The sequence below is a fragment of the Symphalangus syndactylus genome, chromosome X (assembly GCF_028878055.3).
Source record: "Symphalangus syndactylus isolate Jambi chromosome X, NHGRI_mSymSyn1-v2.1_pri, whole genome shotgun sequence".
Classification (NCBI taxonomy): Eukaryota; Metazoa; Chordata; class Mammalia; order Primates; family Hylobatidae; genus Symphalangus; species Symphalangus syndactylus.
Window position 1 is genome coordinate 81,151,957 of NC_072447.2, and position 24,847 is coordinate 81,176,803.

Consider the following 24,847-nt stretch of genomic DNA (forward strand, 5'->3'; position numbering starts at 1 on the left):
ACAAAGCTCTTCAGATCATCTTGTAACAAAGTCTTGATCATTTTTCTTAGACCAGAAGATCAATTCAGAAGTTAATAGAATGGGAAAATAACAGATTATATCACAAGGTAAGAAATTTTAAGCAAATAAGTGCCCCATTCATATATTTGCAGTATTAAATTGAAAAATAAATACAAAATGGGAATTTTTAGGCCACAAAGGAATGGATTAGAGAATTAATACTCAATTTTTAATATATATTCTTTACAAGGTATTTTTAAGTGCTCTGTTTTGTATCCTGTACTTTTCCTGGATTGTTTTCAGTGATTTATTCAAATGTATAGGTTGTAATTAGTTTAAGTTAATATAAAAATTCTTAACAAGACTATACTTTCTTAGCTTGCTTTGCACTGGAAGTTGACTAAGAGGAAATGTGAAACTAGCAATATGATGGAGTATGTAAGTATGAGGTTGTTTTTAATTATTTTTTTATTCATTCTAAATGTACCATTTTCCTGTGTTTATCATTTGTCAACTATTCCTTCTTTTTTCTCCTCAGCCAGAACTTTTGTCCATTGAAATATAGAGGTTTTCTTCTATCTTCTTTAGATTTGTAGCCAACCTAAAATATCTTGAAAGCTAACAATCATTTGGATCTTAGAAAAGTTTCAGTTAGTATGCTGAAATGAAAACATTGTACAACCTTAATCATTTAACATAGGCACAAACCATAGCATGTGGTGGTGGGGAAAGCTGCTGTTGAACAAATATTTCTAAATGTAATCTTGTCAAAACTTGCATAAAATAGGAGTTGACATCTGCATTCTGGATTCCTATTACTGGCTTTATTTATTTTTTTTTTTGGCTGACATTTAACTTTTAGTGAAGAAACTGTAGGTTCTAATTTTTGTTTTAACTGAAAGCTATACAATCTTAGTCATAAAACATAAATTCACATATAGCCAATGTGATCAATTTAGCATAATTAACATTGAAATGAATATTAAATGTATCCAAACTTCCAATATGTAGTATATATTTAATAATAAACATTCCATGTGTGTTTCATAAGTAAGGATTATCATGGTATCTCTCTACACTTTGAATAATTTTGGGGAAAATATACATATGACCACAAGTCTAAAATTCATTATAGATAAAACATTCAAAAATATCTGAGTTTTTTTAAATTATATTTTCATACCTTTTGTAATTAATATGTTTTACTCAATTGATCTGGGCACATTAATTTTTCAGAACTTGTGAACGCTAGTAATCTCCAACTAATATCAGTTGCTTTAATTGAAAAATATATAAATCTAATATAAAGGCATTTTTTAATCTGTATAGCATTTTTTTAATCTCTACTTTGCTAACAAAAAGACAGGGGTGTGGGGGGAAAACATAATATAATTTAATGGAGTTTGCTCCTGTGAACCTAGACAAATAGTTATTGTAAATCAGATAGTAAAATCTGTTAGCTACAATAAGTAGTTTTGTTTGCCAGCTTAATTTTTAAATTGCCAATCTAATAACAACTTGTGGTTTAAGTTCTTTACATAATTTTTTCATGTATTTCACTTACTTTATATGGTGCAGGATTGAAATATTGTCCTATGAAAAATGATTATAGACTTTCTGGGTTATTTATAAGTTATAGTAAATGAAAAATAATTTGTAAATATATTCTTGTTTTTATTTTGCAGGTAATACTAATAGAATTCTTACCAAAATATCCCATATTCCGACCTGACTGAGGAGTTTTATCCAGTCACTTCTGTGTTACCTGTCATTTCCTACCCTTAGTGCCTTGTAGATTTGGAATGAAGATGGTCTCCTTTGCTGTGTTCAACTTATTCTTTATAATGGTAGAATATTCTTCTTGCTCTTTTGTGTTGGTTTATGAAGAAAATTTGCACATCTTTTTTGTCTTTCAATGAGGCTTGTGTTTTGCACTCTCAATTTTAAATACACACACATGCGTGTGTGCATATACATATATAGATAGTTGCCATTAAAGGTAAATCATCAGTGTTGGTGTTTAAAAAACAAAAACTTGTTCTGAGCATGCTGCCTTATAATTTTCATACTCATTGTTTCTAAACTTGCATCATTTTTCTAGGCTACTTGATGCTCTGTAATCCCTTACTGGACAAACTTAAGCTTTTGGTAGCTTTTAGAAATGGTTTTACTCTGCTTTTAAAGGACATGCAATTAATGGCACTGGTTTTGTCCTGCACTTTGCTTTATCACTTATGTTAGTGGATAAAATACTTAAACTCCTAAAGACTTGTAAATATTGCCTCTTTGCATAATGTAAAATGTGGTATGCCATGGTTTACATAATGTAATATTACTCTTATTGTATTGCCAACAATTTTACGTAGATTTTAATATGAATGAAGTTTGCAAGCATCCCTTTGAATGTAGAGACTGCTAACATGCTGTTTTGTGGCAAGGCCATAATGAGTATGTTAAGAATTTCAGGTGTAGGGCAAGGTTGCCCTTTGTAACAAGTGGATTAAAATTGAAATTATTATCTCAGATATTCTGTATTGCACCTGAAACCATGACCTTTATTTTTCCATTTCATTTAATAATTTCCATTTTGTTCTCTACTCCTTCCCACAAAAAAATTATTTGACATCTGACACATTTCACAGTCTCACTATCCTGCATTTATTAGCCTTTTCTTCCTTTGAAAAATACACACAATTATGACCTTTAAGGAGTATTTTGAGATTTCAGACATCTTCAGAAGGTATCTAGACCCTCTTGAAAGCCACTAACACCTTTCTGCAGCCCTGATATTCTAGTTTGAGAAAGAGAGAGAACTAATTGAGAAGCTGTAGCTAAAGAGTATAGCAGCTGATTCATAATTGAAAAAAAATTCTCAATTCTGTTTTTGAAGATCTTTTATAAAACATTAATGAGGAAAGACAAGTGTTTAGACAAAAGTATTTTAGTTTATAAATTCAGCACAAATGTAACATTTATTTGGTACATCTATTTTTCTTCACAATTAAAATGATTGCTAGCACCACACAACTAGAATTTGAAAATTCAGTATAATGAAAGCTTTATATCACATTAATTCAACTGCAAATGTATGCCTGTTTGTAGGCATTATTTGTAATTCATAGTGCTAAAAATAAAAGTGTCTAGGGCTCAATAATATTTTGTCATCTTACTCTTACTGCTTTTAGTAAACCTTTTAGGCAAGATTCATCTCAGTGAAGTGAACAATCATTTCTTCATACAAGGTCAAGCCTTTTTAAGCCACTCTTAAAATTTATGCCTAATTTGAAATCCACAGTCCTTGACCAGTTTAAAAAAGAGAGAAAAAGAAGACACTATTTGATATGTGATTATAATTGTCTGCACAAACACTTTTCCACCTTCCTCTGTGCCCCATTACCTCTATGCCACTCAGTCACCCCAGATCTCTAACCTTTAGTAATGTGTATGCCTTGCAAATATCATGTGTTTGCCTGCTGCAAAATTGAAGGTGTATTTTTATAGACAAGGTAGAAGCCTCTGAAAATGTATACCAAATGTCTTGTTTTATAGCTAAGGTCAGGGAAAAATTATATCTGAGGTTTATGTTCCAGTTAATGTTATCAAATTTATGCTTCAAACTGTGATATTTTAATACCAAAATCGATTTTCAGCATAATACAAAATGTCTCATTTTCACTGATAGAATAATTGCTTTTAAGTGTTGGTCCTTAGAAATCTTATTTTTTTCTGTAACCTTAGAATTTGATCATATGATGGTCATAGGAACTTTTTCTGCCATGTATAAATCACACTTGGTTTTGCTCAAAGAACAGCAGGAAGTGAATTGTTTCCATGAAACAATTATTGAGAATGGGAATAGAGTGTATCTGGAAATGACACAGTATAATACAAATTACAGTAGCATTTGTCACAAAAACCATTTGTCAGCATGTGTAAACTTAATTTTAAAGCCTATTCTAATCACTCAAGTTTATTATTTTATTGTTCGTTATGGTGGTTGACTCATCTTAGTTTCTTCAACCACCCAAAAAAATACCAATTTTTTTTCCTCTCTTGTATGACTACTTTTTCAAACTGTTTTCCTTTGCAGGGGGCTGATTAGCAATTGAGTATTTTGTAATATTTGGGGGGGTTGCTTTGTTTTCAGTGAAATTGGTTGCAATGAATGCTAAAATGACACAGCACACTGGTGATTAATTCCTCCCCCATGGAGTCTTTTTTCTGTTATGCTTAGGACAGAACATACTTGTAATTTTCCATTAGGTTAGTAACATACTTTTGTGAAAGTTGTTTTTAGACTGAAGAAAGTAATTTTGAATTTCTTTGTTACATAATATTCCTTTATGAAACTTGTGATAGTTTCCAGAGCAAAACAACATGTATTTGCCAAAGTATATAAATCTCACAATGCTTTGAGGTTACAAGCTAAAATTGTTTTTTAAAATTAATGTTCCAATGTTTCTCATTTGGCCCAAGATTCTGGCTTAATAAATTTGTCCAACTGGCTATTTTTAAGCTTGTCCTAAAAGCCAATAACATGTTTATTCCTAATAACTAATATGGGCAAGTGTTATTTACAGATTTATTAACTCCATCCCAGATATATCTCTACTCTTTGTTCCCTCCTAACACTTACGCTAATTTAGGGAAGAGACCACTGTAGTAAAACTTTAGAAGAAGGTGGAGAAGTGCCTTGTCTTTTTAGAACAAAGATAACACATTACGTGTAAGGAAGCATAATAAATGAATTGGTAGATCATTAGATTAGAAATCATCCTTTTCAACTAGGACTAAGAATACTTTACTAGTGTATTATCTTTTATTTATCATGTAAAGCCTCTTTCCTTCCTTTTCCCCAATCATGATATATTAGTGACAAAATATTACAGAACCGGACTATCAGTCACTTAAAAGAACAGTATAATTCTAATGCTAGTAAACATGTAATTTAATTTAGTTCTGGAAGGACAGTTGTCTTTTATTAAAGCCCCACCAAAACCCATTTAAGTATTTAATGTACATACTATTCATATTATTATGGCCTGTAAACACTACTATCTGAGCAATCAAACTGTTTTATCTACCATTTTTGATGAAATTTGAATAAAGTTTAAAAACGTGTAAGCCTTTGAACAAATGTATGAAAGCTTTAAAAGATCATTAGCATTTTTATTTTGTTTATGAATAAGCTGCCATTTAAAAAAAATTAAACCTTGCTACTTGAACATAAAGCTCTCAAACAATATTGTATTAAAATGTACTATATTGACCTAGGAGGATATAGAAATTATATTCACCTGATTAACTGGAGCAGTTTCATATAGTGGAAATACTTTTTGCTAATTTGATTGTAAGTGCTCAAATTTATTGCAATTAGATTCTCTTATGCCTATAAAAGTATACTTTAAAAATATTTTGCAACAACTGTCAAATTATTTGGGTTCCTTTAAATAGCAAACAGTTGGGAAATTTTCCACAAAAATGAATAGGTTTTATTAATACCTGTTCATGTAGTATGTGGACTAAAACAATTGATATGTATCTGTATATAAAAATGAATGATCTTATCTTGCCCCAAATTTTTCTTACCTGATTCTGAGCCAGCCTTTTTGTTTTGATGGCACCCTGTGAGTATGTTCCATTTTCTGTGAACTTTGTCAAATTCATACTATATGAGGAAATGATCTAATATTGTGGGCCCCAGGCAGGTCATCTTAATTGCATGTCTGTCTCTTCTGTAAAATTATGAGGTGGAACCTAGAGCTGGACAAAAAATTAGAGATCACTTAACATTCTGTGATTCAAAGAATTCTTAGGACATTTTTCCTTTGTAGAATCTCAGAATGATTATTCTCAGATCTACCGTCCTTGGTGGAAACTCTCACAGTGCCTTGCATGCAGTAAAAGTTTGATTTGCCGACTAGCTGCTGGCTGACATGTGTTAATTATCACACAGACTCCAAGAACCTGATGCTTGCTAGACCTTAGTTCCTCGGTGATGCTAAGAGTAAATGTAGTTTTCCTAGGAACTGAGCACTGAGGTCTGTGTGCTTTGCCTGTGTAGAATCTGTCTATGCAGTTGGTATTCAGGCAAGAATTATAGCTGTAACAACAATGGAAATATTGGAGGATGCACTTTGGCATTTATGTAAAGATTTCATATCCTATCCAACATTTACTTTAGTGTCTAATCAAATTCCATACCCTGAAAAAGATCTGTTGGACAAATTGATAAAATTAGGTGGAAAGGAAAGTGGTATGGGACTCAAATGCAAGTCACTTCTGGTTTAATTATTGGCTCTGCTGCTTAATTCCTCTGTACCTCACGTCCTCATTGTTGAAGTGGGGACGATAATCTGGACCTACCTCACAGGGGAATTGAGGATATTTTCATATATTAGTGTGCTTTGAAGTTGACTGAAAGATATACTGGATATCATAATTATATAATTTCTAAATAGATTTCTTTAAATCCATGCTATGTTTTCTTTCTCAGTCAGGTCCTACAGAATGACTGTTGCAGTTGATCTATTGTTTTAATAGTAAATTTTGTTATTAATCCCCTATGTGTTAAACGTGGGTAATTGTATTATGTTAATACATATTTAGGGAGGAAAGCAGGTGGATGTAAATCAGTGGTTCCCAACTTCAGCAGATGATAGCAGTGGAGGGTATCCTTGAGCTTTTTGTAATATTTCAAAAAGTATATTAGAAATTATACATTTACCCATAATATTCCTGCTTCACAAGCCAATTAAGACATTGAATTTCCATGCATTTTGCCTATATTCTCTCAAAAGCTGTGAATGGCAGTATGTTTTTGATTAATAATAAAATAAGAAATCCTATTATATGCAACTTATTAAATACTTGGAAACATGGGAAAAGAATAATGAAGGGATTCTTATGGTGAAAATGTTGGGAACCACTTTTATAAAGGAATTAAGATTATTTGATCCTCTCCACAGATTGCTTACCTAGTCTCTAAATAATGAAATGTGTGTGTTTGTGTGTTTTGGCTATATTAGGCTATATAACTTCAGGTTAGAATTTGCCTTCAGTTTTTTTTCTGTTTTAGAATATCACTGGCCTAATTTATTTAGGTGTGTACACCTGCAGTACATGTTGCTCATACATACACACATATATAGGATTACAAATGTGGAAAATGTTATAATGTCATATTCTAGCATTGGACTAAATATCAATTTCTGACTCAAAGTAGTTCTGTATATAAATTCAACATGATGAATCAAGGCAATAATTTCTCAAATGTTATTTTATTTCTTTGTTTTTATCTCGACTTTTTATTTTCCATTTTTTCTAGTACGCAAATAGTGTAAAATTGTTTTAATGCCTGGACTTTGAAACAAGTAACAAGTGTTTGAAAGCATATAATCTACGAGCGAATTTGCCCTCCTTGGACTAACCACATACAAATATGAATCCGGCTGCAAGAACAGGATATCCAGGTAACTAGAGAGTGGGCATTGATAAAAATATCTGGTGGAGAAGCCTAGGATTTTGACTTTTTGTCAGAGGATTCCTGTTGGGACAGCTTTACCAGAAAAGAATAATAGTGGATATGTTCATCCAAACTAAGAACTTTCGTGCATCTTGCATTGTTACATAGCCTGTGGAATGAATTCATTTTTTCTCCCTTAAGTCCAGGAATGAATTCCCTGGAAAAACTCAATCTATATACAGCTGTGCCAAAATGAAGGATACCTGCCTCTCTGAAACTTTCACTGCTGCTTCTGTCATTGTTCACTTGTCAGATAAAATTTTATTATCTCAGGATGCAAATTTAAAATAAAGTGTAAATCTATGTTAATGAGTTGAATTCTGTGTTTTTTTGATGCATCTTCCTTTCTTCCCTTCCCTGTATGTCCATCATTATAAGGCAATTAATTTAGGCTTCCTTTTAAAAATTGCATTTTGTATCTGGCCTTTTTCCACATATACTAGTGTTAATGTTCAATCCTGGAAGTATTTTATGCCATAAACACATGCCTCAGAGAAGTGTGAATTCAGTTCCAGACAACCAAAATAAGTCACACAAATATTGGGGTTTCCCAGTGCATATAAAATTTGTGTTTATAATGTAGTCTATTAAGTATGCAGTAACATTATTTCTAAAAAAAATGTACATGCCTTAATTTAAAATATTGTATTGCTAAAAAAATACTAGTGATCATCTGAGCCTTCCACAAGTCATAATATTTTTGTTTGTGGGGGTTCTTGCTTTAGTGTTGATGGCTGCTGACTGATGGGGCAGGTCATTGCTGAAGGTTAGGGTGGCTTTTGCAATTTCCTAAACTAAGACAGTGAAGTTTGCCATATTGCTTGATTCTTCCTTTCACAAAAGATTTCTCTGCAGCATGCAATACTGATTGATAGCATTTTACCCACAGAACTTTCAAAATTGGAGTCAGTCCCCTCAGACCTAGCTACTACTTATCAACTAAGTTTATGTAATATTCTAAATCATTTGTTGTCATTTCAACAGTATTCACAGCATTTTCACCAGGAGTAGATTCCATCTCAAGAAACCACTTTTTTGCTAATCTGTAAGCCTTATCATGAAATTGCAGCAATTCAGTCACATCTTCAGGCTCCACTTCTAATCCTCGTGCTGTTTTTACCACACCTGCAGTTACTTCCTCCACTGAAGTGTTGAATCACTCAAAGTCATCCTTGAGGGGTTGGAATCAATTTCTTCCAAACTCCTGTTAACATTGATATTTTGACCTTCCATGAATCACAGATGTTTTTAATGGCACCTAGAACAGTAAATCCTTTACAGTAGATTTCCAATTTACTTTGCCCAGAGATCGATCAGAGGAATCACTATCTATGGCAGCTATAGCCTTACAAAATGTATTTCCTAAAAAGACTTGAAAGTTGAGTTACTTGTTGATCCATGGATTGCCAAATCGATATTGTGTTAGCAGTCATGAAAACAACGTTAATTTTCTTGTACATCTCCATCGGAGCTTGGGTGACTAAGTGCGTTGTCAATGAGCAGTAATATTTTAAAAGGAATCTTTTTCATTCTGAACAGTAGGTCTCAATAGTGGGCTTAAAATAGTAAGCCATGCTGTAAACAGACATGCTGTCATCTGGGCTTTGTTATTCTATTTGTAGGACACAGGCCGAGAAGATTTAGCATAATTCTTAAAGGTCCTGGGATTTTTGGAATGATAAATGAGCATTGGCTTAGCCCCTAACAAGAGTCAGCATGTTCTTTGAAGCTTTGAAGCCAGGCATTGACTTCCCCTCTCTAGCTATGAAAGTCTTAGATGGTGTCGTCTTTCAATATAAGACTGTTTTGCCTACATTGAAAATATGTTATTTAGTGTAGCCAGCTTCATCTATGATCTTAGCTAACTCTTCTGGATTACTTGTTGCTTCACCTTGCACTTTTATAGAGAAAACTTCCTTCCTTCAACCTTATGAACCAATCTCTGCTAGCTTCAAACTTTTCTTCTGCTTCTTTCTCACCTCTGTCTGCCTTCATAGAATTGAAGAGAATTAGGGCCTAGCTCTGGATTACGCTTTGGCTTGAGGGTGTGTTGTGGCTGGTTGGATCTTCGATCTTCTATCCAGACAACTAAAACTTTCTCCATGTCTGCAATAAGGCTGTATTGCTTTCTTATCATTCATGTGTTCACTGGAATAGCACTTTATATTTCCTTTAAGGCATTTTTCTTTGCATTTACAATTTGCTAACTCGTGAAAGAGGCCTAGCTTTCACCTTCTCTCAGCTTTTGTCATGCCTTACTTGCTAAACTTAATCATTTCAAGCTTTTGATTTAAAGTGAAAAACATGCAACTCTTTTTTTCGCTTGAACACTGAGAGGCTATTGTAGGGTTATTAGCCGGCCTAATTTCAATATTATTTTGTCTCAGGGAATAGGGAGGCCTGAGGAGGAAGAGAGATGGGGAAACAGCACATCAGTGGGGCAGTCAAAACACAACATTTATTAAGTTTGCAATCTTACATGAGTACAGTCCATGGTCCCCCAAAACAATTACAATAGTAACATCAAAGATCATTGATCATAAATCACCATAACAGATTTTAATAATGAAAAAGTTTGAAATATTTTAAGAATTAACAAAATGTGACAGACATGATGTGAGCACATGCTGTTCGAAAAAAATGGTGCCAATAGACTTACTCAATGCAGAGTTTCCACAAATCTTCAATTTGTAAAATCCACAATATCTGCAGAGCACAACAGAATGAAGCACAGTAACATGAGCTTTGCTTGTATATTGGGTTTGGAGACCTGTGTTGTTCCCAGCGTTTGGTATTTGGCTAAGTAGGAAGTTATTTCTAAATGACTTTGCATTTACCCTGCATAGCTACCAATAAACTGTAAAATTTTAGTATAAGTATAGTTCCACCTTATTGAGCATAAATTTTTAGTGCAGGGATGTGGAAATGTGAAGCTACTTGGCAAATGTTTTGACACTTCTTCAGATGGTGTAAGAAATTCAAGTGTTAATATCTTCTACTTCAGTTACTACCCAAGCTGATTTTATGCAAGAATAGATTTTTTAAGGTTATGCCTAATTTTTGCAAATTCAAAGTACAACATATACAAGACAAACATTACTATTTCCCAATATATTTGGTAATTTTACCGAATATTTCAAAAAGATTATAAATTTCAAAATGTTAAAGCAGAGATGATAACACACTTAAACTTATATAAAAGTTTCATAATGCTTTGTTTAAAATTTTTTTCAAAGCTTTATTATATGGATGGGGCAAAAAAGCATACTTTTATTGATGACTTCTTAGATGTGAAGTAGAATATGCTATGTGGGAAATACTTTTACATTCAACTTTACATTGAGGGCAGAAGCCACATGGCATTACATCTATTATTAAATACTTAATGCTTCATAAGATACTTCACTTACATAAATGTAGGAAATTCTCTGGGGGATAGTAGAATGCTCCAGTTATAATTACTAGGAATTTGAGTTAAAATCCTTGGTCACCTAGGTTACCTGTAGTGAAAACTTAGTACACTCAGTGAGGCTAATTTTGTCTGTCATACCCAAGGTAGGAGGTTGAGCTAGATCAAGGTTGTAAACTGAGCTGTATCCAGTCCTCAGACATGTCTTTTTGACCTACAGAATTTCTTTGACACATCATAACAGACTTAAAAGTCTTCATATAGAAATCCAGATTTCTGGCTTTCTTTGAATTTCACATATGGACAATCAGCTGGAGCTGAGTAACAGCCTGTCCCTTTTAAATGGAAGATTTATTTTCTGTTTTGCCATGGTCACCACTATTCCCTCTTGTCTTTCTGAAATCCAGGTTTTCTTATGATTCAGTTAAAAGAAAAGCAAAATATTTCTTGAAACCATGTTTCTTTCAAAATCAAAAAAATACAGACCATGATAGCTACATATATTCTTTACAAAAATTGAGGGAGATGGAAATGAAGAGACTGCTGTGTGTGTATGTGAAAGGGAAGCACTTTGAAAATGACCTGCTTCATTCATTGTTGTTATCTGGTGATTGTGGGCACTTGATTTCATGATCCCTAAGATCCCTTAGAGACAATCTCTAAAGTCTCATCTAATTCTGACATTGAGTTTCCATGAAATGATTCTTAGAACATTGGGGTATTTGAAATCATTATGCCTTTGAAAGTGTGTGTATGATGATGAATGTATGCTGTTTATGAAACTTGCTAAGCTTCCAAATAGAATAGTGGCATCACAGACTCCTTTTAGTGAAACATAGCCACAAGCTGGGAAGACCAACACATTATTTTAGAACCATTTTTTTTACTTCATATCTTTTCAGCAAAAGTTTGGTCAGCCACCCAAAGCAGCATTGGCTTTGTTATCTCCCAAAGGTGATATTGCCCAAGGTGATATTAACATGGTTAAAAAAAAAACTCTTGGTGGGAATCTATAAAACCTGCCTTTTATTTTCTTATGTGGATAAGACTACTGATTGGGATTTTTTTCTTACATTACATTGAACCAAATTGGCATTAATCTAAATGAAAATTTCTTATTTCAAAAATAGGCTTAACTCATTAAGTTTAGACACTGCAACCAGGACTAAATTAGGTTTTTTTTCCATAAGACCTGTATTAGTGTTTGATGAATGAGAGATATGGCTGTTAACAGAATTTTTTCTTTATTATAAAAATACATTTCCTAATAGAGGCAATTATGAAGAAGAAAATATCTCTCATTAACCCATCTACTACCATTTTAATGTTTTAAAATTGCACTGTATTACTTATGTATATGCATATAGTACTTTTTAAAATTTTTATTTTATGTTCCAGGTGCAGAACGTGCAGGTTTGTTACATAGGTAAATGTGTACCATGGTAGTTTGCTGCACCTGTCAACCCATCACCTAGGTATTAAGCCCAGTATGCATTAGCTATTTATCCTGATGCTCTCCCTCCCTCCCTGCCCTGACAGGCCCTGGTGTGTGTTATTCACCTCCCTGTGTCCGTGTGTTCTTGTTCAGCTCTTACTTATGAGTGAGAACATGTGTTTGGTTTTCTGTTCCTGTGTTCGTTTGCTGAGGATGATGGCTTCCATCTTCGTCCATGTCCCTGCAAATAAAGGATCTCATTCCTTTATATGGCTGAATACTATTCTATGGTGTATATGTACCACATTTTTTTTATCCAGTCTATCATTGATGGGCATTCGGGTTGGTTCCATGTCTTTGCTATTGTGAATAGTGCTGTAATAATCATACATGTGCATGTATTTTTGTAATAGAATGATTTCTAGTCCTTTAATAGTAATAGTTCCTTCAATAGTAATGCGATTGCTGGGTCTATTCCTTTACTAGTAATAGTTCCTTTAATAGCAATGGGATTGCTGGGTCAAATGGTAGTTAATTACATTGTCTATTGAATATTGGTAGTTAATTATATATTAACTACCAGTAAATATATAACTGGTAGTTCATTATATATTAACTACCAGTAAATATGTAACTGGTAGTTAATTGTCTATTGAATACTGTTTTTACATTTTAACATTTTTCCATATATATATTCTTCAAAACTAAATTATGGTTATATAGCAGCACAATGTATGAATATACTATAATTTCATTATTTCCCATTATTTGGTATTTCGTCTGTTTTCAGTATTTTACTACAATGAATAATGACTTCGTGAGCATCTTTATACAGAAATCTTTGCCTCAATCTGATCATTTCCTTCATATTGGTTTCTATAAATTGATTATTGGTTGAATGGGTATGAAGTCTGTATTGCAAAATCGATTTAGGAAAGGCGTGGGAGATACGTTCTGAAACTGGGCATGTCTTCTGCTGGATAGATGAGGAGAAATAAGAGCAGGAATTAACAGACACATTACTTAGAGCTGCTAATTGGGGCTGGGTGCAGGCAAAAAAAAAAAAAAAAAAAAAAAAAAAGTAGGAATAAAGTGGCCATCCCCAGCAGCTAAGAGTAGAATAGAGGATTCTTGATCCTCCAATCAAGGGCACATGAAATACCATCAACCCTCAGCCCTGCAGAACTGTCACTATAAATCAGTGAAAGAAATCATCAGCTCTTGAATTCTGATTTACAAAGCTCTTCTTATAGCTGAATAGCATCAGTTAAAAAAAAAAAAAAGAGAGAGAGAGAGAGAAATGTGTCAGTCTGTAAATATCCCCCTCCCATCTTTCAGCAATCAGATGGAAAAACAAACTGCTTACTGCCCTATCCCAAACATCAACCATAGACTTCAATGGCCATTTTCCCTCACTGCTTCCCTTGACGATTTTTAAAATTTGACTTCACCTGTTGAAAACTATGAACAAGCTCTCTCCTCACATATTACTTGCCATATTCTGGGCCCCTCTAGGGTTATTTTACACTCCCCTAACATGGCTGCCTCTTTCCTGCTTTATCCGTTCTTGAAGGCAGGCACAATTCAGAGAAAGGAGCACTGGATTTAGTATAACTGGCTTTATGCTTCCTGCCTGCCATTTCTTTCTCTAGAAAGTTTTCAGAAAGTAGACTCTTTTAGCCTTGATTTCTTTTGTAAAATAGGAATAATCTGACCTTTTAAATACAACTGTAAGGATCGCCTGCTGGTTCTTATGTTAGATATGTTGACCATTCAAAACTCTGCCAAGGTAGAGGTTAAGGGTTCTTTCTCGTTCTTTTTAGTTAGGGGCACTCAGGTTTTTGGTCATTCCTTATACACCCATCATGTGCATGGTTCCCTGCCATGTCTATAGCGCATATGATCCCTACCTTCTGGAAGTTAACCCTCTAAGATAGCACAGTTCATTGATTCATTCTTTCATTTATTCAGTCAATACTTTGTGAGCAGGTACTATGTACTAGGCACAGCATTAAGCATTATTCCCACACTTTTGTCTCTCCAGAGACTATATTCTTAGCCACCGTGCTATTGTGACATCATACACTCCGTATGAATATACACATATACATATTTAATACTTCATATACACACAATACACTTGAATAAATACATCTAATGATACAGCATATTAAGTAGCAACCATATTGTTTCTTGAGAAGCTTTGCATTCTGCTTTGTATTTTTTTAATAAAACATGTTTTAATCAGTATGGATTAGAAATGAATTATTTGATAGAAGGTAGAGGACAGAAGTGGATCCAATCAACCAGCAGAACACTGAGGTATCTGAAAGTCCGGTTCTCATTTCTCTTGTCTGAGAAAGCATCCTGAAGTACTTGCAGTTTGACAAGAGGTTTCACAGATGAAAAGTGGGTAGCAATGCAGATATTTAGAGTGGCATCGATAATGGTCAGAATGTAAGGCAGAAGGAGATCAAAGGAGACCACAAAATGTTTTCAAAAAATAAATCTGCCATTTTAACTAAAGAAAAAATTTACACAGAAGTCAAAGAAAATAGCATTTGATTGGGAAATAAAGAATTGTAATTTGGCAAGAGGAGGCAAGATGGCCAAATAGGAACAGCTCCAGTCTGCAGCTCCCAGCGAGATTAACGCAGAAGGTGGGTGATTTCTGCATTTCCAACTGAGGTACTTGGCTCATCTCATTAGGATGGTTAGAGAGTGGGTGCAGCCCATGGAGGGCAGTCAGAAGCAGGGTGTGGCGTCACCTCGCCCAGGAAGTGCAAGGGGTTGGGGAGCTCCCTCCCCTAGCCAAGGGAAGCCTTGAGAGACTGTGCCATGAGGAATGATACACTCCAGTGCAGAAACTGCTTTTCCCATGGTCTTTGCAGCCCACAGACCAGGAGATTCCCTCGGGTGCTCACGCCACCAGGGCCCTGAAATTCAAGCAAAAAACTGGTCGGCCATTTGGGCAGACACTGAGCTAGCTGCAGGAGTTTTTTTTCATACCCCAGTGGCACCTGGAATGCCAGCAAGACAAAACTGTTCACTCCCCTGGAAAGGGGGATGAAGCCAGGGAGCCAAGTGGTCTAGCTCAGTGGATCCCACCCCGACAGAGCCCAGCAAGCTACGATCCACTAGCTTGAAATGCTCACTGCCAGCACAGCAGTCTGAAGTCGACCTGAGATACTCAAGCTTGGTGGAGGGAGGGGCATTCACCATTACTGAGGCTTCAGTAGGAGGTTTTTCCCTCACAGTGTAAACAAGCCACCAGGAAGTTCGTACTGGGCAGAGCCCACCACAGCTCCGCAAAGCCTCTGTAACCAGACTGCTTCCCTAAATTACTCCTCTCTGGGCAGGGCATCTCTGAAAGAAAGGCAGGATCCCCAGTCAGGGGCTTATAGATAAAACTCCCATCTCCCTGGGACAGAGCACGTGGGGGAAGGACAGCTGTAGGCAAAGCTTCACCAGACTTAAATGTTCCTGCCTGTTGGCTCTGAAGAGAGCACCGGATCTCTCAGCACAGTGATTGAGCTCTGCTAAAAGACAGACTGCCTCCTCAAATGGGTCCCTGACACCCATGCCTTCTGACTGGGAGACACCTCCCAGGAAGGGTTGACAGACACCTCATACAGTAGAGCTCTGGCTGGCATCTTGTGGGAGCCCCTCTGAGATGAAACTTCCAGAGGAAGGAGCAGGCAATCTTTGCTGTTCTGCAGCCTCTGCTGCTGATAGCCAGGCAAACAGGGTCTGGAGTGAACCTCCAGCAGACCTGCAGCAGAGGGGCCTGACTGTTAGAAGGAAGACTAACAAACAGAAAGGAATAGCATCAACATCAACAAAAAGGTCATCTACACCAAAACCCCATCTGTAGGTCGCCAACATCAAAGATCAAAGGTAGATAAAACCACAAAGGTGGGGAGAAACCAGACCAGAAAAGCCGAAAATTCTAAAAATCAGAGCACCTCTTCTGCTCCAGAGGATCACAGTTCCTCACCATCAATGGAACAAAGCTGGATGGAGAATGACTTTGACGAATTGACAGAAGTAGGCTTCAGAGGATTGATAATAACAAACTTCTCCAAGCTAAAGGAGGATGTTCAAACCCATCACAAGGAAGTTAAAAACCTTGAAAAAATATTAGATGAATGGCTAACTACAATAAACAGTGTAGAGAAGACCTTAAATGACCTGATGGAGCTGAAAACCATGGCACAAGAACTTAGTGATGCAATCACAAGCTTCAATAGCCAATTTGATCAAGTGGAAGAAAGGGTATCAGTGATTAAAGCTCAAATTAATGAAGTAAAGTGAGAAGACAAAGTTAGAGAAAAAAAGAGTAAAAAGAAATGAACAAAGCCTCCAAGAAATATGGGACTATGTGAAAAGACCAAATCTACATTTGATTGGTGTACCTGAAAGTGATGGGGAAAATGGAACCAAGTTGGAAAACACTCTTCAGGATATTGTCCAAGATAACTTCCCCAACTGAGCAAGGCAGGCAAACATTCAAATTCAGGAAATACAGAGAACACCACAAAGATACTCCTCAAGAAGAGCAACCCCAAGACACATAATCATCAGATTCACCAAGGTTAAAATGAAGGAAAAAGTGTTAAGGGCAGCCAGAGAGAAAGACCAAGTTACCCACAAAGGGAAGCCCATCAGACTAAGAGTGGATCTTTTGGCAGAAACCCTACAAGCCAGAAGAGTTGGGGCCAATATTCAACATTCTTAAAGAAAAGAATGTTTAATCCAGAATTTCATATCCAGCCAAACTAAGCTTCATAAGTGAAGGAGAAATAAAATCCTTTACAGATAAGCAAATGCTGAGAGATTTTGTCACCACCAGGCCTGCCTTACAAGAGCTCCTGAGAGAAGCACTAAACATGGAAAGAAACACCGGTAACAGCCACTGCAAAAACATGCCAAATTGTGAAGACCATCGATGTTATAAAGAAACTGCATCAATTAACAGGCAAAATAACCAGTGAACATCATAATGACAGAAACAAATTCACACATAACAATATTAACCTTAAATGTAAATGGACTAAATGCCCCAAATAAAAGAGACACAGACTGGCAAATTGGATAGTCAAGACCCATCAGTCTGCTGTATTCAGGAGACCCATCTCATGAGCAAAGACGCACATAGGCTCAAAATAAAGGGATGGAGGAAGATCTACCAAGCAAATGGAAATCAAAAAAAAAACCAGAGGTTGCAATCCTAGTCTCTGATAAAACAGACTTTAAACCAACAAAGATCAAAAGAGACAAATAAGACCATTACATAATGGTAAAGGGATCATTTCAACAAGAAGAGCTAACTATCCTAAATATATATGCACCCAATACAGGAGCACCCAGATTCATAAAGCAAGTTCTTAGAGACCCACAAAGAGACTGAGACTCCCACACAATAATAATGGGAGACGTTCACACCCCACTGTCAATATTAGACAGATCAATGCGACAGAAGGTTAACAAGGATATCCAGGACCTGAACTCAGCTCTGCAACAAGCAGACCTAATAGACATCTACAGAACTCTCCACCCCAAATCAACAGAATATACATTCTTCTCAGCACCACATCACACTTATTCTAAATTGACCACATAATTGGAAGTAAAGGTCTCCTCAGCAAATGTAAAAGAACAGAAATCACAACAAACTGTCTCTCAGACCACAGTGCAATCAAATTAGAACTCAGGATTAAGAAACTCACTCAAAACCACACAACTACATGGAAACTGAACAACTTGCTCCTGAATGACTACTGGGTACATAACAAAATGAAGGCAGAAATAAAGATGTTCTTTGAAACCAATGAGAACAAAGACACACCTTACCAAAATCTCTGGGACACATTTAAAGCATGTGTAGAGGAAAATTTACAGCACTAAATGCCCACAAGAGAAAGCAGGAAAGATCTAAACTTGACACCCTAACATCACAATTAAAAGAACCAGAGAAGCAAGAGCAAACAAATTCAAAAGCTAGCAGAAGGCAAGAAATAACAAAGATCAGAGCAGAACTGAAAGATAGATGCACAAAAAAACCCTCCAAAAAATCAATGAATCCAAGAACTGGTTTTTTGAAAAGATCAACAAAATTGATAGACCGCTAGCAAGACTAATAAAGAAAAAAAGAAAAGAATCAAATAGATGCAATAAAAAATGATAAAGGGGATATCACCACTGATCCCACAGAAATACAAACTACCATCAGAGAATGCTATAAACACCTCCATGCAAATAAACTAGAAAATCTAGAAGAAATGGATAAAGTCTTCTCCCAAGACTAAACCAGGAAGAAGTCAAATCTGTGAATAGGCCAATAACAGGCTCTGAAATTGAGGCAATAATTAACAGCCAAAAGTCCAGTACCAGACAGATTCACAGCCGAATTCTATCAGAGGTACAAAGAGGAGCTGGTACCGTTCCTTCTGAAATTATTCCAATCAACAGAAAAAGAGGGAATCCTCCCTAACTCATTCTATGAGGCCAACATCATCCTGATACCAAAGCCTGGCACAGACAAAACAAAAACAGAATTTTAGACCAATATCCCTGAGGAACATCGATGCAAATATCCTCAATAAAATACTGGCAAACCGAATCCAGCAGCACATCAAAAAACTTATCCACCACGATCAAGTCAACTTCATCCCTGGGATGCAAGGCTGTTTCAATATACACAAATCAATAAACATAATCCATCACATCAACAGAACCAATGAAAAAACCACATGATTATCTCAATAGATGCAGAAAAGGCCTTTGATAAAATTCAACAGACTTCATGCTAAAAAAAACTCTCAATAAACAAGGTATTGATGGAACGCATCTCAAAATAATAAGAGCTATTTATGAAAAACTCACAGCCAATATCATACTGAATGGGCAAAAACTGGAAGCATTCCCTTTGAATACCAGTGCAAGACAAGGATGCCCTCTCTTACTACTCCTATTCAACATAGTGTTGGGAGTTCTGGCCAGGGCAATCAGGTGAGAGAAAGACATAAATGGTATTCAATTAGGAAATGAGGAAGTCAAATTGTCCCTGTTTGCAGATAACATGATTGTATATTTAAAAAATCCCATCATCTTAGGCAAAAATCTTCTTAAGCTGGTAAGCAATTTCAGCAAAGTCCTAGAATACAAAATCAATGTGCAAAAATCACAAGCATTCCTATTCACCACTAACAGAGCGCCAAATCATGAGTGAACTCCCTTTCACAATTGCTACAAAGAGAATAAAATACCTAGGAATCCAACTTACAAGGGATGTGAAGGACCTCTTCAAGGAGAACTATAAAACACTGCTCAATGAGATAAAAGAGGATGCAAACAAATGGAAGAATATTCTGTGCTCATGGATAGGAAGAATCGATATCATGAAAATGGCCATACCGCCCAAAGTAGTTTATAGATTCAATGCCATCACCATCAAGCTACCAGTGACTTTCTTCACAGAATTGGAAAAAACTACTTTAAAGTTCATATGGAACCAAAAAAGAGCCCACATTACCAAGACAACCCTAAGCAAAAAGAACAAAGCTGGAGGCATCATGCTACCTGACTTCAAACTATACTGTAAGGCTACAGTAAGCAAAACAGCATGGTACTGGTACCAAAACAGATATATAGACCAATGGAACAGAACAGAGGCCTCAGAAATAACACCACACATCTACAACCATCTGATCTTTGACAAACCTGACAAAAACAAGAAATGGGGAAAGGATTCCCTATTTAATAAATGGTGCTGGAAAAACTGGCTAGCCATATGTAGAAAGCTGAAACTGGATCCCTTCCTTACACCTTATACAAAAATAAATTCAAGATGGATTAAAGACTTAAATGCTAGGCCTAACACCATAAAAATCCTAGAAGAAAACCTAGGCAATACCATTCAGGACATAAGCATGGACAAGGACTTCATGACTAAAACACCAAAAGCAATGGCAACAAAAGCCAAAATAGACAAATGGGATCTAATTTAACTAAAGAGCTTCTGCCTGGCAAAAGAAACTACCATCAGAGTGCACAGGCAACCTGTGGAATGAGAGAAAATTTTTGAAATCTACCCATCTGACAAAGGGCTAATATCCAGAATCTACAAAGAACTCAAACAAATTTACAAGAAAAAAACAACCCCATCAAAAAGTGGGCAAAGTATATGAACAGACACTTCTCAAAACAAGACATCAGTGCAGCCAACAGACACATGAAAAAATGCTCATGATCACTGGCCATCAGAGAAATGCAAATCAAAACCACAATGAGATATCATCTCACACCAGTTAGAATGGCAACCATTAAAAAGTCAGGAAACAACAGATGCTGGAGAGCATGTGGAGACATAGGAATGCTTTTACACTGTTGGTGGGCGTGTAAATTAGTTCAACCATTGTGGAAGACAGTGTAGCAATTCCTCAAGGATCTAGAACTAGAATTACCATTTGACCCAGCAGTTCCATTACTGGGTATATACCCAAAGGATTAGAAATCATGCTACTATAAAGACACATGCACACGTATGTTTATTGTGGCACTATCCACAATAGCAAAGACTTGAAACCAACTCAAATGTCCAATGATAGACTGGATAAAGATAATATGGCACATATACACCATGGAATACTATGCAGCCATAAAAAATGATGAGTTCATGTCCTTTGCGGGGACATGGATGAAGCTGGAAACCATCATTCTCAGCAAACTATCGCAAGGACAGAAAACCAAACACCGCATGTTCTCGCTCATAGGTGGAAATTGAACAATGAGATCACTTAGACACAGGGCGGGGAACATCACACACCAGGGCCTGTTGTGGGGTGGGGGTCTGGGGGAGGGATAGAATTAGGAGAAATACTTAATGTAAATGATGAGTTGATGGGTTGCAGCAAACCAACATGACACATGTATACCTATGTATCAAACCTGCACGTGTACCCTAGAACTTAAAGTATAATAATAATAATAAAAAGAAAAAAGAAAAAATAACATAACTTTGTTGAACAGTGAGTCCTCTTATGTGTCATTTTGAGTAGGGTTTTTTTCATAGATTCTAATAATACCAATTTATTATTGGAACCATACCATAAATCTCTTGTTGGGCAAATAATGCAACCATTATCAGCCCAAATAAATTTTTATTTATGTGGTACTCAAGACTGATCGTGTTTAACAACATCATTTAAATCCTTTTTTGGAAAATAATGTTAGCTGTAAGGTTTTCAGTCTTAGTAAAACTCAAGGCAGGCACTTTTACTGCATGATCAGCCAAGTTGTTTCCTTTATCCTCATCAGATTTCAATTTTAATTAATTGTAAATTTTAAAATAACTAAAAGAGTATAACTGGATTTTGTAACACAAAGGATAAATTATTGCCCAGAAATTTCAATTATGGCCAAGGCAGGGGGATGTTGAATTTTATAAATTATTGACAAAAGTTTTATTTTTAATTTGATTCCCTTTGAAGGAAAAAAAAATTCCTCTTCATTTCCAAAGCATGCTATTGATGAACAATCCCAAAGGCATAATGGCTACCAGTGTAAAGGTTTGCAGTTTTACCTTTTGCCAGGACACAAGCTCTGGGTAAGCCATAAATTCTGCTTGTTGGGCCAAAGTAGCCATCAAGAGCAGGCCTAATTCAACTACTTCATAAAGGATAGTGATAGAATATCCAGCATAGTTTTCTTCATAGCATATCATATATGATCCATCAGTAAACCATGAAAGTTATGTGTTTGGTACAGGAGTTTCTTGTAAATCAACTCTAGGCTTTAGTGGCTAGTAAGTTCAATTTAGACAGTCGTGCGGTGTCTTCATCAGGTGGGGGAAGGAGGGTTGCTGGATTAAGATTATTGCAGTCAGAAAGAATAATATGAGGAAAAATCAAAAGCAACTTTTTAGAATAAATGAGTCTTCTTGCAGATAGATGTTGAGTATCACGACAGTTGAGTAAAGCTTCTACAGCATGAGGAACATAGATAGTGAGAGGTGATCCCATGACTATTTCTTTCATGTATTTAGTCAAAGCCACAGTGGCTCATATAGCTCTCATGCAGGGAGAAAAGTCCCTTAGCTACTGAGTCTAATTGCTGGCTATAATAGCCAAGGAGTCTGTATTGATCTCCACATTTTGGGGTAAAGACCTCTAATGCATGTCCTTCTCTTTCATGCATGAAAAGGAAGGAGGGGAGCTCATAATTGGGGTGCCGTAAGGCAGAACTTAGAAAGTCTTTGAATTGATAGAAGGCTATGCAGGCATTCTCTTCCCAGTCCAGGGAATCCGGTTTGCTAACTTTCAGAAGAGTGTATAATGGTTGAGCTATCAAAGAAAAATTAGGTATTCAGTTTTGACAGAACACTGCCAGTCCCAAACCCCCTTGTAATTGTCTCTTAGTCTAAGACGGAGGAAAGCTTAAAATGTTTATCAGGATCCAAGAGAAGTCCTTGGTTTGATATCAAGTGTCTTGAATATTTGATATGGGCCTGAATAAATTGGAGTTTTTCTCTGGAAACCTATTATGGCTTTTGTCTGCTAGAAATTTAAGGATTTGAATGCTATCATGTTCACAGGCCTCTTTAGAAGGGGACAGAGAAGGAGGTTATCAGCATACTGCAAGAAAGTCGATCCTTGGGGGGAAAAATGTCTGTTAAATCTGTCTTCAGTATCTATGAAAAGAGGGACTTTCAGTATAGGCATTACTCTCCAGGTATATTGTTGTCCTTCCCATGTAACGGCAAATAAAAATTGACTCACGGCGTTCACAAGAATGCTTTTTTAAAAAGCACTACAATGGTCTATTACTGTGAAAAACTTGCTTTCTGTGAAGATGGAAGTAAGGAAGGTATGGGGATTTGAAATGACAGCATCAACAAATGACAATGTTATTAGTGGCTCTTAGGTCTTGTAAAACTCTTCATCCTCATCTATGAGGTTTATTTACAGGAAGGATAGGGGTTTTGCAGATGCTTGTGTGAGGCACTATAAGATGATTGGCTTTATATTCTTCTATACTTGGTTTAATTATAAACCAATTAAATGAAAAAGCAATAAAGCAAGGGCTTCAGAGTTTAGGGGGTATTATCTGATATTAGGAAGGGGCTTGTTTGGGTCAATTTGAATTTTTTAGTGGGGAAGCCAAATGGATTCATCCAATGTCTGTTGTGATTTAGCCAAAAGGTCCTCAAAAACCTCTTTTAAAAGAGCTAATCTCTCATTTTTGTTATTTAGATTAAGGGCAAAAATGGACAAAGATGTTGAGGAATTTTCACTGTTGTCAGTTAAAGTAAGGGTTGTGTCCATTTCAAGAACTCTCTCCCCTTTTTGGGAAAAGGAAATGGCAGCATGACATTTTTAAGTCCCTTCAGAGTAAATTAACTGGGGTCAAAGGACCTAGAAAAAAGAATGACTATCCTGTCGAGGATTTAATTGAAAAAGCAAGGGTAAAGATTTGTAAACTGTTATAGGTGCATTACAAACTCCCACCATTTGAATGTTCTCAATACTCCAAGGAAGGGGCTGCTTGAGGCAGATGAGGTTATGCACAGGGAGTTGCTCCAATGCCAGTAATGACAGTGAGAACCCCTTTTTCAGTCATTAGGAATATTTTGCCCAAATGATTAAGAGGCAAGTTTGGAAAAATCAACTGTGTTTTCTCAGACTACTGTCAGTCCATAAGCAACATAGAGGGCAGTTTATTAAGGGGACTTTTAACAGGTTTTAATTGTATACTTTTTTTCAATGTCCAGACTTTTTGCAGTAGTGGCAAACCCATTTAAGATTTGGTTTTATGAAAAGGATGAGATCATGTTCTTTGCAGGAACATGGATGGTGCTGGAGGCTATTATCCTTAGCAAACTTAGAAACAAAAAACCAAATGCCACATGTTCTCACTTGTAAGTGTAAGCTAAATGATGAGAACTCATAAACACAAAGAAGGGAACAACTGACACTGGGTCCTACTTGAGTGTGGAGGGTGGGGAGGAGAAAGAGGAGCAGAAAAAAATAACTATTGGGTACTAGGCTTAGTACCTGGATGGTGAAACAATCTGTACAACAAACCCCGTGACACAAGTTTACCTATATAACAAACCCGCACATGTACCTCCAAACCTAAAAACAAGTTTTAAAGGTTTGGTTTATGGCATTAGACTGCCATGTTTTATTATAAAGGGTATTTTCTTTGCCCTTGCTTTATTGGTCATAGAAATTTTTCAGGCTAACTTGTTATCCAGGTTAACTAAGTCAAAGGTGGATATTGTTTCCCAATTAAGTTGAGCCAATTTAACTAGAATTACAAGCTCTTCAGCTAGGCCATTTATAGACGTAGAATTAAAGACCACTTTGGTAGATTCCACATCCAAGGGAGTCCAGTTTTCCTCAAAACTATTTCAAGTCTATTGTAATAATCGTGTACTGCCTCACCTTCCTTTTGAGCGCCAGCCAGAATCCTGTTC

The 24,847-nt window shown here is 36.0% G+C and overlaps 1 protein-coding gene across 5 annotated transcripts in view; it reads left to right on the plus strand.

Moving 5' to 3' along the window:
• CHIC1 (cysteine rich hydrophobic domain 1) overlaps positions 1-7,834 on the plus strand; it is a 124,129-nt gene extending 116,295 nt beyond the window's left edge. For 2 of the 5 annotated variants that reach the window (XM_055266977.2, XM_055266980.2), the window contains 3 exons: positions 51-107; positions 379-438; positions 1,686-7,834. In XM_055266977.2, coding sequence (XP_055122952.1) covers positions 51-107; positions 379-438; positions 1,686-1,736 — 168 coding nt within the window. In that variant the 3' untranslated portion in view covers positions 1,737-7,834. The remainder of the gene's footprint in view (positions 1-50; positions 108-378; positions 439-1,685) is intronic. The other 3 variants (XR_010119636.1, XR_010119637.1, XM_055266978.2) reach the window with 3 other exon arrangements.
• The last annotated feature ends 17,013 nt before the right edge of the window (positions 7,835-24,847 follow it).